At 40.2% G+C, this 12,870-nt stretch overlaps 3 protein-coding genes across 3 annotated transcripts; 2 read left to right on the top strand and 1 right to left on the bottom strand.

Annotated features, from left to right (window-relative positions):
- Positions 1-1,607: 1,607 nt before the first annotated feature.
- LOC307025726 (large ribosomal subunit protein uL29) lies at positions 1,608-4,208 on the bottom strand. The gene is made up of 4 exons (XM_079660580.1): positions 4,057-4,208; positions 3,226-3,362; positions 2,703-2,784; positions 1,608-2,385 (listed from the first exon to the last, which is right to left on the bottom strand). The coding sequence occupies exons 1-4, from the start codon at positions 4,057-4,059 to the stop codon at positions 2,236-2,238; spliced, it is 372 nt and encodes a 123-aa protein (XP_079516706.1). The 5' UTR covers positions 4,060-4,208; the 3' UTR covers positions 1,608-2,235.
- Positions 4,209-5,250: 1,042 nt separating this feature from the next.
- On the top strand, positions 5,251-8,663 carry neurl2 (neuralized E3 ubiquitin protein ligase 2). Its single transcript, XM_079658990.1, has 3 exons — positions 5,251-5,449; positions 6,868-7,621; positions 8,345-8,663. Exons 1-3 carry the CDS (start codon positions 5,441-5,443, stop codon positions 8,458-8,460), a joined length of 879 nt encoding a protein of 292 aa, XP_079515116.1. The 5' UTR covers positions 5,251-5,440; the 3' UTR covers positions 8,461-8,663.
- A 712-nt stretch (positions 8,664-9,375) lies between these two features.
- msrb1b (methionine sulfoxide reductase B1b) lies at positions 9,376-11,914 on the top strand. The gene is made up of 4 exons (XM_079656786.1): positions 9,376-9,601; positions 10,278-10,420; positions 10,818-10,935; positions 11,330-11,914. The coding sequence occupies exons 1-4, from the start codon at positions 9,547-9,549 to the stop codon at positions 11,350-11,352; spliced, it is 339 nt and encodes a 112-aa protein (XP_079512912.1). The 5' UTR covers positions 9,376-9,546; the 3' UTR covers positions 11,353-11,914.
- Positions 11,915-12,870: the final 956 nt, after the last annotated feature.

Genomic DNA, 12,870 nt, shown 5'->3' with positions numbered 1-12,870 from the left:
AGCCTGAAGGTTGAATAGTGTTATTTGTTCTAATCTAGTAAACACACATGGGATGCATGTGTCCAATAGCAACAATATGGAAGTAGTTTCATGGCAATAAAGGAGATAATAGAATAATCAATTCAACTCTTTTTACTCTCTTCTTCCTCCCTCCATGTTGGCCTACATAAAACACACTGAAAGCCCTAGAAATGACAACATGAAGAACGGCAGGGTAATAACCTCCATCCATCCAAATCCATCCCTGACCGCAGGGGCTCCTGAACTGACCGACTGTACGGCCCATTAACACACATTATAATACACTATAATCAGAACTTTCCATTCCTGACTCTCGGGCACTGTGGAATGCACACTTCCATAGTCTAAACGGATCATAGATGTGTTTTGGAAATAATATTTTAAACTGACTGGCACTTAAAATCATCATTTAGTTTACAAGCCATTTAGTTCAATTGAAAATATGTTACATGTAAATTATGAAAAAAACACCTGTAGAAACAAATAACAATTTGCATGGCCAATAAGGCTGCTCATTAAAACATACATGCACGTGCACGCGTCAGTGAAATAGAACGTGACCGAGCCTATAAGGTCTGCAGACGTTTAGTCTCACTTTGCAGCTGGATTTGACACGAGATGACCCTCTTAAAAAAATAAAATCCTATTAGCTGGAAAGCTGAACTCTAGAAAAATCTGAAAACACTGACACTGTTGGAGAATTGGATCAAACAGCGGACAGATGATACATACAAACTAGAGCACGTTTCAAACTCAAGGCCCGGGGGCCAAATCAGGCCCTTGGTGGATTTAATTTCGGCCCGCAGGATCATTTTTTAATTACTATTAGATCTGGCCCGCTGGTATATTGCACGCACACCTTCACTCAATCCTGAGGATCTCCTCAGCTCAGAGCCTGAGCCCAAACACTGATGAACTTAACCCAAGATGAGATGCCAAGTATCTGGCTTGAACTACCACCACAGAGCAGCACACCGAGTTTCAATGGATGTTTCCGGTTGCACTTTTTTTCTTGCAACAGGGCATGTTTAATATGTGCAATAAGTTCATTTCAATAAGTTTTGCAATAAACATTGAACCAGTCCGGCCCTCGGCTAGTACCGATTTTTTAAATGTTGGCCCAATGTGTATTTGACACCCATGAACTAGAGGGATGGCATTCATCAAGGAGGCTTACCATCATGCAGGTAGGACCACTAAATAATCAATTGCTCATTACATGACCTCTACTAAAGGTGGGATATGTAATTTATTTCAGGAACATTGTTACACATACTATACAGATGCTGTATGAGAAACCAAACCGATTTTGGAAAATTGCACAATATAAATCTATTTTAGTACCTAAATACCTCAACAATGGAATTATGATCAGTAGAAACGGCCATGACATGAGACCTTTAATAATGCAGGATCAAGGCTCCGAAATTAATTTCAAATCCTCATTAGCCCTGCTCTCCAAGATTAGAAATTTAGATATCACGCAACACCACAATTTAGTCAATTAAAAAAGAAAATTCTTATACCAACACGGTTTACATTTCTTCCACCCACTCAATATTCCATTAACGAGCAGGCAAACAGGATTTCAGATCTTTACAAATTTATTAGGTGGAAAATATCACATTGACATGAGTAGTTCACTCAGTACTATATGTTGGCAGCACAGCCTTGAGTCTTGCTGGGCACTTTGCAAGCCTGCATTTGATTTTCTTCTTCTGTGCAGAGCCTCAGTCAGGTGGGATGGGCTAATGGTGGTCAGTGGACGACCATTCTCACAACTCAGATGTTGGACTTGGTTTAAGTCCAGGTCCTGGCTGGGCAACTCAGGACGTTTAGAAGGTTAAAGGGGGCGTATTTGGTTAAATATCAGGTTCATGTGTGTATGAGATCCAGAGCACCCTTAACCAGGTTTCCAGGAGCTCTGTACTTTAAGTGCACCATTCAGTCCCAAACCCCAAACCCCCCCCCTCCTTAAAATCAGTCTCTGCCCCAGGCTTTAACCTCCTGCATGGTACAGGTGATGAACAGTCAGGTTTCCTCAAGGCATCTTTAAACTGAGGCTTATCAATTCATCCATCTCATCAGACCAGGAATCATGCGTCGGCTCCAAGTGGGCTGCTATGGCTCTCCACAGAGGTGGTGGCACACAGGATCTCTAAGGCTCAGCCATCTTGTTATTGGTCATTGTTATTGGACAAAGTCAAAACCTATCTAAGCTTTGACTGCAAATTTGCGGATGGAGTAGAGGAGCTCTTTCCTCTGCTGTTTCTTGGTCCGCAGACCCTCCTCATGCTTGTTGAGCCGGCGGCGCAGAGCTCTGGTCTTCTTGGGTCTCAGATCCAGGGGCTTGTACTTCTTACCCTGAAAGAAAGGAAATTAACTTTCAGTGGAGCTGAAAACATATTTGGAACAAATGCAAAGAGACAATAGTGAAGGACAGGAAAGTAAAATGAGAACAGCTTAAGATGTTGAAAAGTTTGACATTTTATACTTTAAAGTAATGTCTTCATAATAATTATTTAGGAACACATGGGTCATCTCAAGTCTCAGTCTTTTGGTAAGCAGTTGAGAATGCATCAGTAGAACATCAGCTCAACATGTATCATCTTTGACTTGAGATCCACACAACGAAGGGAGGGCGGGTGGGTTACTGCTAACAGGAAGCTTCTCGCTCTTACCTTGTAGAACTTCCTCAGGTTCTCCTTCTGCGTCTGGTTTATTACAGTCAGGACTCTGGCAATGGCCTTCCGGACAACACGGCTGCAGAGAAGACAAAGTGGATTAGCACAGCAGATTTCAGATTACTGTTAGCAAAACATAAAACATGTTGGATCCCCATGAGAGAACACAGTTCTAAGAGGATTGCACATGTATAACTCCATTCAATCAAAGGACTTGCTGCCAATTCAGATAATACAAAACAATGTTCGGTAAATGTGACTAATGTCAAAGCAGTAGTAAGCTGGTACATGTCTAGGTAAATTCTTCTTACCCTGAAAGAATAAAAGTTAAATCCGTCATCTCAAGTCTCAGTCTTTTGGTAAGCAGTTGTGAATGCATCAGCAGATCATCAGCTCAACGTATATCATCTTTGACTTGAGCTCCACGCAGGAGTTTTTTTGAAATTCTACCATTTATAAAGTATCTTCATTCACTGCCTGCCTGGTTAAACTATTTCATACCGTGAGTAACGTTACTTACATCTTGGAGATCTTGGACGCGGCTCCTCCGGTAACCTTCGCCACACGGAGCTGGGAGAGCTCGTTCTTCAGGTCGTCCAGCTGCTTGAGCAGCTCTTCCTTCTTCTTGCCCCGCAGATCTCTTGCCTTGATCTTGGCCTGGAAAATGACATTTATATGAGACAGTGGCACATCGGATTCGCCCCACCTCAGAGGGAAATGTCCAGTACAATTCTCCATTAGTTTGGTTAACAGCAATGTACCGTTTGTTACCTAATCTGTTGATCACATTTTATTTTCCACCCTTTTAAACCGAAAACAATATCTCAAACGACTCGTTAACAGGAATAACTGCAGTGAATAAACACGGGAAATGTATTCCAAAATTAACAGTTTTCGGTTTAGGTTTGTTCTGATGGGTGAACATAATCTAGGGATACTCTTTCAATTTCTATGGCGGCCATTTCAGGCCGGGTACTACATAGGCGTTACAAAGTTGGCAATTCATTGAAAGTGGGGATCAGCAATGATATGTTCAAATGCCTACCGTGGAGGATATGTAAAACACGACAGAAGGGCTAAATAGGTTACCAGCATTAACGAATACACATGGCTATACATGAGCAAATCCTATTCAGCAATGCTTCCACGTGTTAACTGCTAGTAGCTTAGCATGTTGGTAGCATAAAGTCTATGGTTGGTAGTAGCAAGGCTTCACAAAATAACATTGAGTTTCAGCAGCTTGCTAATCAACACACGTAAGAACGGCTACCCGAGAAGCGTGTGTGTACGTCTAGCATTCATGTTATAAATTAAAAAAGTGGATGTGAATGAACGAGTGAAGGCTGCTCACCATGTTCTCCTCGCCGTACTGTACTAGAAAGACCGGACACTGCGTGTGCTCAGAATATGTAGTACTTCTTCTTCGTGGATTTTAAGTTTCACTTTGATTATACACAAACAGCGCCACTGGCGGCAGGGCGGGGTAAAGCTTTATACCTGAGCTAACCTGGCAGCGAAATGAAAAGGGAAGAACCGCATAGTCTTTGAGAACCAAATACTGTCTTCTTCAAGAACTCAGCACATGAAAAGTTGCCTGTGTTATTTAAAACCTTTACAATAAGTGAACAACTATGAACAAGTGCAGTAAAGCACTGTGGTCTCACAACAAGGTTCTGAGTGAAAACCTGCCAGCGGGCTTTTGTGTGTCAAGTTCTCATGTTCCTGGTGTCAGCTGTGCACCTGTCCTGTTCCCCCCCACAAGGCGTGGTTTTATGATTTAAAATGTGTTATTAAAAAATGGGGGAAAGAAACCTTTGCAGTGGCAGCAGTGAAATCATAAACAGCTAAATACATATTCATCTTTAGTGATTATACTGTTTGGTTTAAGGGTTTAAAACAGAATCAGATTAAAAAGTGCATTCGTCTTCTCCTTTGTTTCTCAAGCAGAGAGAGTATATTACCCAGCAGAGTTTGGGTGACTACATCATTGCTACACGTCACAGAATGAAATTGGATTGCTGCAGTCAAAGATACACTTCTGTGTCCAAATAAACAGAAATATACACCAGGAGAACAACATTTAAAGTAGGCCTACTGTTACCGATAATCCTATGCAGACAGCACTTAAATGTAATTCTGCTTCATATTGCATGCAACATAATAAAAACTAATACTGTTACCTTAACACATAAAGGTAATTGTAAGGCTAATTTAGAGATTCAAGGTCAGCAGCAAACATGCAGATTCTCTGGGCTCTCCACAGATGTGAAACTAAAGCTCATCATGTTGGAACTGATATCAGCCTGAGGAAGCATTATGTTGGACAGAGTGACACACTGAGGCAGAAAACGCTCGAACCCATTGAACGTGATAGGCTAAGGGGCGGGACATCTCTAAGCGGTTGACCAATCACAACAGAGCCGGCCAGCTAACCAATCCGTTCGGGAGGCTGTGGCTCAGTGGATAGTGTGCTGGACTTGGAATCAGGGGGTAGTGTAGCAAGTTCGAGTCACACTGCAGTCAGCATGTCGTTGTGTCCCTGGGCAAGACACTTCACCCGAAATAGCTCCTGTGGGGATTGTCTATTGAATGTATGTAAGTTGAGTTGGATAAAAGCGTCTAACAAATGTAATGTAATGACTGGGCTCTCGTTTCAGACAGAGGGTGAAAAGAGGTCCTGCAGCACAGGCCAGTATGAGAAAAATAAAGCACAATGTAAGCAGCAAAACCACTGAATGCACAAAGTGAGTAGGAAGTATTTTATTTCTCACTAAACAACCTTTTCATTTGTAAGGGAAAGGATGTTTTTTTTGTATCACTTTTGTCTCACCAAATCTGATCTCTGTACCACATCCTGCAACAAAACCATGCATTCATTATCGTCACAAAGCAAATTATTTAATCTTCTCATTGTTACATTACTATGAGGGCTATAACAAGCATGGGGTAGCTTCTCATTAGCATACTGTATAATTAATATGACGTGATAAAACTAATTAACACCTTTAGACTGAAATAATATGAGCTACAGTAACAATGAGTGTCAGTGTGCAGAAGCCTTTTGAGTATAAACATATCTGCTCAGGGTTATCTTTTTAAATGATAATTCCTCCTCATACTCTTGAGCTATAACTCCATTATCTTAATACATCTGCACTGCACTCTCTATCCTGGGATATTACTTTACTTGCAGCTTTACATAAGAAAGAAATCAAGACTCTATTTGTGTGGCACGACTATATGTAGTGCTCCCTGGCGTATGGTATTATGAAAACTACGCAGCTATTACCTCAGGACATAGGGATGGTGGAAATGAATGAACGTCGGGACCCGGGGGGCTTTAATTAATATTTTTCTATATAGTTTTAGGTTGGCTTTTTACTAGTGACATCCTGTTTAATTGTTACTTTAATTTGTATTATTTATTTATTTTTCTATTGTTTTAATTATTCATTTCTGTTATAGGTTTTTATTTATATTAGTTATTTTATAGTTTTATAGCGACATCCTCTTTTAAATTGGTAATTTAATCTTTATGATTATTATCATTTATTCATATTTTATTGTTATTCTTTTAATAGTTTTATTTTATTTTATAGGTCTTTTTATTTTATTGTATTTATTCATTTTGTCTTAAGTATTCCTTTATTTTACCCAGAGGGATCATTATTTATTTTATGGCATTTTCTTTTTATTACCTTATACCTCCTCCTTTCCCTTTGAATTGTATATGTGTTATGTTGTTATTACTTTGAGCTGCACCTGGTTTATGAAAAGTGCTATACAAATTATTATTATTATGATTATGATTATGATTATGATTATGATTATGATTATGATTATTATTATTATTATTATTATTATTATATAATCCCACTCACCTCAGTCTTTGTGCATGTCTGGTGTGAGTGACTGTGGGCATGTGCTGGCCACCCCCCTTCAACACACACATACCTTGGCAACTGTTGACATGCAGCTGTTCAAAAATAGCCCTCTAGAAGCTACCCTGAGTGGCCCACAGATAAGCACAGATTGTATCGTGTGTGTGTGTGTGTGTGCACATTGTTGTGTTTCTTTAAAGACCATGTGTTGGCCGGCATTAGTCCGAAACCCCTACAAGACTTTTTGATTGGCAAGTCTCCATTTGTTGTGTTATTTTTAGAAGCTATTCAACAAAACAATGGAGGCCATTCCCGACCAGTTCATGGAGTTCCACCCGATCCACGGTGTGAACGTGAGTCTGGACCTCTCGGGAACACGGGCTACTCGCGTGGAGAGCTTTGCAAATGGAGTGTGTTTCAGCAAAAATCCTCTGAAGCCCGGGGAGATTTTTCTCATAGAGATCGAGGAAAAGGAGGTGGGCTGGTGTGGCAACCTACGAGTCGGTCTGACTTCTAGAGACCCTGGAAACTTAGACGTGGTGCCTGAATACTCCATCCCAGACCTGACTGATTCGGGGGACAGCTGGGTGTTCGCCATCACTCGAAACCACAACAAAGTGGTCGAAGATCCTGGAGATGGAGGTCAAAGGCTCGGTCGTGGAGAGCCTGGAGAAGAAGCAGCTGAAGGATATCACAACCTGAAACCACAGACCTTCTTCACAGACTCTCACTTGTACATTGACAATGTTCGGATCCCCAGAGACAAGCTGGTGGGACGGAGCAGGCCTGGACGCTACAGCCACATTCTAGACGACTTGTATAGGACAAACGCTCTGCCCCCCACGGCCAGACGCAGCCGGATAGGAGTGCTGTACACGCAGAGAGGACCAGACCTGGCTGATATGCACGTTGTGATCAATGGGGAGGACATGGGAGCTTCTGCTAAGGGGATCCCCACCATCCAGCCGCTCCACGCGGTGGTGGACGTGTTCGCTGCTACCAAGTGTGTCCGAATCGTCCAGGTGGAGTATGGATGTGAGTGTCACAGTGGAACCATGGTTTACATGGTAATGTGTCTCAGAGACAGAAAAAGGAATCAGGGATTTTTTTTGTTCTTATTGTGGTCGGTTTGAGTCTCTTTGAAGCTGTGTTGCATCTCAAATGTCAATGTGATTGTCTTTCTTCTCTTTTATAGTCTCTTTGTAGATGCCCTGCATGTATTTTAAGTCTTTTTGCATCATTGTTAGTCTCTCTGGTCTCCTTTAAGTCGCTTTGTGTCTCATCCTGGACACAGTGTGACTCTTTGCAGTCTTTTTGTGTTTCTTTAGTTTCTTTACATCTCTTTGTAGTTGTGTTGTGTCTCATTGTGATCACTGTGTGTCATTTTCTAGTTAATTTGCATTTCTTTGTGGCCTTTTTGTGTTTGTTTGACATCACTTTGGGTCCATTTGAAGTTCCACTGCATCTATTTGGAGTCGTTTGGAATCTCTTTATTGCTTTGTAAATGTCCTTGTCGTAATTGTTCCCTTTCTCTTCTTGCTTTGTGTCTTAATTTTTTGTTAACTGTCAGTTAGTAGGAGTTTTGCACCATTTTGTTGGTCGTTTTTGTGTTGGTTTTGCGTCTCGTTGTGGTTGTTTTATTTGACTCTCACCCATTTCAGTAATGAATCCATGCTTAGATTCTTCATTCTTCTTTACTTGTATTCTGCTAATCCACTGTCTTTTCGTGTTTTTTTGTTTCTCTCTCGGTTGCTTCAGTCTCATCGTTGCAGACGTTGTGCAGAAAGGCCATCCAGAAGAACATCGTCCACCGGATGGCCATCGACTGGCTGGAGCTGCCAGAGGCCATGAAGCACTACTGCAAGTATGAATGAAGGAGACTCACCTGAAATGGACAAAAATATCATCTCAGAGATCTTTCACCCTTTCTACCTAGAAAATGATGTTTATTTTTATGATGGAAGTCTGTGTTTTATCTATAAAATGAAGCCACAAGTGTCATGTTAATACCTGCCAGACCGTGATTTTGATCGGTTTCATGAACTGTTAACTAATAAACTCACAGTTTTTGCTAGGCTGTCTGTCTGAGTCTGCTGCTTTCTTTGTCACAGATCAAACGGTTCATATTCTGAAAAAACATTTTGTTTAAAGTTACATGATAATGAGAAAAAGTGATGTTGATTTGAATATAATCAACCCTAAAATGTAAGCAATGTCTACTCGGATTGAGATTTAAGAATAGTTAATAGTTCAAAATGTGGCCTCGGATGATGCCTCGCTATAGTCCAAGGTGTTTTTTTTTCTTCTTTGTGATCTATCTATGTCTACTGTTGTTTTGGTTACACAATGGTGTGTCAAAAAGCAAGTACACATTTTTAGAGATTAGATTATGGTTGATGTCGAAAAGTTATAAAGATTTTCTACAAATGTGACAACAAATATTTACTTTTATACATATGGTCTGGACCGTGGACTCATTTCAGTAATCCATCCGTAATTTAGTAATTCTTCAACATTTCTTTATATTTTCCACACTCTTTTTGATTGGTTTTGTTCAACTTCTCTGTTGCTTCAGGGACTAAGGTAATTCAGCCATAGTAAATCTTTTTCAGGGTACACTCACCATAATACAGTCTATGACACTCGCCTATCAGTGTGCTTAGAGCTCTTATTATACATCCATAGCTTAGAGCCGGTTAAATGCCTCCATGCAGTTCAATGCAACACCTCCACCTGCAGCTCAACATTGCCCCCTGGTGGTGGTGGAGGGAACTGCAGGGGCGGAGCTCTCGTTAAATCTGCAGCCGGGATCTGTCTTCTTCACACGAGAGGAAGAAACACAGGAGAGCTTCCGGTCGTCTGTCACTGAGGCTGGAAGAAATACTAAACTGATATTTATTTCGCTTTATGCTGATCCGTGCACACACACTTACACACCCACACATACACATACACACAGCATGTCTTTTTGCAAATTTTTCGGAGGTGAGGTCTACAAGGATCATTTCAAACCAGGTGAGCAGGCTGTAACAGTGATGTGATGTAACCTCCTTCAGTCTGGATTATACAGGATAACACTGACATTCAGGGCTCATACTTAGCCTATTTTTGGTTTCAAATTAACTAATTTTGATGGAAACATAATTGGATTATTGTGTAATGTCAGAGTGTTGAGTGGATTGGAAGTGTGTCAACAATTGGGGATATTTATTCATTATTATTTGAAATATGCATCTGCAGTTTCTATGACTGCTACTACTACTACTACTACTACTACTACTACTAGTTATAATAACACAGCAGCTGCTATTGATTATTGTGGTTTAAACAAAGCATTAATATAACTTGCATGTACGTTTTCAAATAAATAATGATAAAAAATCCTTATTTTCCACTTTCACAGAGATATATTTTTAAGGATCTTTAGTTTTGATCACAAACCTCCATATGAACGTTTGTTTACTTGATGTTTATTTTCTGTATACACAAGGAAACATTTCATAATTATAACTAACATTTTTAAGCCAGGGCTATAAATTAAAAGCCTGATATAATAAAATGAATGGTCTTATGCTTTAACAAAAATTCTTCATATGCTACACATGTCCCCAGTCAGGCACACAGATTAAATGAGTAAGTGTTTTAGGTAGAAAATGAAACAATATCTTTTAATAAGAATCTGTTCCTGCAGGGATGTATGTGTGCTCCCAGTGTAACCACCCGCTGTTCTCCAGTCGATCAAAGTTCGCCCACTCGTCTCCGTGGCCAGCGTTCACCGACACCATCCGAGAGGACAGCGTCACCAAGATGATGGAGAGCCTCACTGCCTTCAAGGTCAGTCTCCTCCACCCGCTCTGTCTTACTGCACTCTGCACACAGATCAACTATATAGACATATATAGTTATTAGGATAAACCCCTTGAGATGCACCGTTTCGTTTTCTTGGGGGTCCCGACAAAAGCAACGTTTTACAGACATACATGGACAAAATAACAGAAAGCAAAGCATGACAAACCACGTACAATCTGTTAAGTAAGATTCATGAAGTAATACATACAATTGTTACAATCATTACAATCTGATAGACAGTAGTGTCTAATAGATCAGTTCCATCCATAACAAAAGCAGACCAGCTGATATTGTTATAATGCATGCTTCAACATACCCAATGAAATACCCAAAATATTTAATCCAGTTGTCTAAATGTGAACATGTGTGTTTTATCTCATAGGTTCTGTGTGGCAAGTGTGGCAACGGGCTGGGTCATGAGTTTGTAAATGACGGCCCGGAGGAAGGAGTGTCACGATTTTGAATATTCAGTACCTCGCTCAAGTTTGTCCCGAACAAAGGTAAGAGGATCACAGATATGAGTGAGGCTGTATTTTTAGCCTAGAGTTAAAAATAATGAAAAGCCCTCATTCTTTCTGTACAAAGCACGAATAATGATGAGTGATTTATCTCCATTCATTGAGCTTTGCAGCAAGAGAGACCTAAAAGCAAACAGCCAGTATATACGTGGCTAATTATGACTGAAAATGTGTGGAAAAAATGTTTTTGTGTGATTTGGTTAAATTGACATTTTCTCACGAGCACAGCTTGTCCCTGAACATTTGACTAATGTGGCTTTCTTATCAAATACTTTCGAACTTGCATTGCTTCTTTCTTACTAGCAGTCTTTGGTGTAATTGTGAATCAACATATTTCTGACTTCCAGTGAGTAAGTTAATTTCTCTTTTATCTCAGTTCCAGGCAAGGACAAGCAGTAAAGAGCGAGGTGTGGGTGTCTCTCCAGCTGCTGCTCCAGGATCAGTGAACGGGTCGGTCAGTGTGTGACGTGGACGGGATAAAACCCGAGAGGGACGTCCTGTCCGCTGAAGGATCTTTGACCAACCTTTGACCTCTGAAAATACTCCTTAACAGCTCAAATGTTACCTCATATTTAACTCCATGATTAAGATTTTATCAGTAGATAATTTTTAACAAGAATGTACTTTTCTGCTGCAGAATCTGCTTTATATTGCTGGTACTATTGACTCTATTTCACCTTTAATGTAGCCAGACTATCTATGCACTGAACAAGTCCACATTTCTAGTCAGTTTGGGGTATCTGTTTTTTAGCAAAAAAACTGAACTGTCTGCAACATTATGTACTTTTTTTATTTCATGCACTTTAAGACTTGAACAGATTTTTTGTTTGTCCGTTTTACTTATAAAATTTCACCTTAAAGTCAATATGTATTGGACTTAATAAGCTCTACATTTGGATTTGTCTTCAACTGTTACAATAATTCACATATGAAGAAACAAAGAATAAATTATAGTTTGATAGATGTTTGTCTTGTCCTTTTTCATTCATGTTATTATAATGAAAATGAATACATAATAATATCCTTGAACATTGTTAGTAATAGTAACCACATACAGGGGACTAGGTTTTCTGAAATGAGTTATTTTCCAAAACTGACCTCTAGATGGAGCTAACATCCTGCTAAATCACATCAACTCCTCTGCCGATGTGAAAGTCTGATGCAAAACATATGCATCTGTTCTGACTCTGCACATGTGGAAGCTTGCTTGATATGAACACAAGTTGTACGTGTTTGTTTCCATGCATTAATTATGAATGATACGTGTGGCTCTCCAGCTGGAGGCCATCCTCTCTGGGTAAAGACTGTGAGGTTAAGAAGAGATCCTGGTAAGGGACTGAGAGCTATCATTACAGGGGAAGCACTCACACGCACACACACGGTGCATCCCAAACCACTTCAAATGAACATGTTTCCCTCTTTTGCATCTTTTCCAGGAAACCATGCAAGACCAGAATGAAACAAGGAAATATCAAAAAAAAAAAAAAGATATGTGATGCACCTTTACGCACCAGTAAGGAAACCATGCAAGGAGAGAAGATATAAGGAAATATCAAATAAGACACTTTTGATGTACATTTACATATCCATAATGAAAACATGCAAGGAAAGAGGTAACAAGGAAATATCAAGAATTGGACTTGTCATCAGTTAGGAAACCATGCAAGGAGAAATTAAACAAGGGAATCTAAAAAAAGACTTGTAATGCACCCTTACACACAAGTAAGAAATCATGCAAGTAGAGGAAACGAGGAATTATCAAATAAGACTTGTGATTCACCTTTAAGGCCCAGATACACCGGCCAGTCACCTGAGAAGTCGCCGACGCCGACACCGACTGTTGTGTCGCCGGACTCTCCTTCGTATTTGCCGACTTCACGCACTGGAACACACCGCAAATCCGAGCCGAGCACGTAT

This window comes from Notothenia rossii (genome assembly GCF_949606895.1).
Source record: "Notothenia rossii genome assembly, chromosome: 11".
In the NCBI taxonomy this organism is placed as follows: Eukaryota; Metazoa; Chordata; class Actinopteri; order Perciformes; family Nototheniidae; genus Notothenia; species Notothenia rossii.
This window is presented reverse-complemented; position numbering and strand designations above follow the sequence as displayed.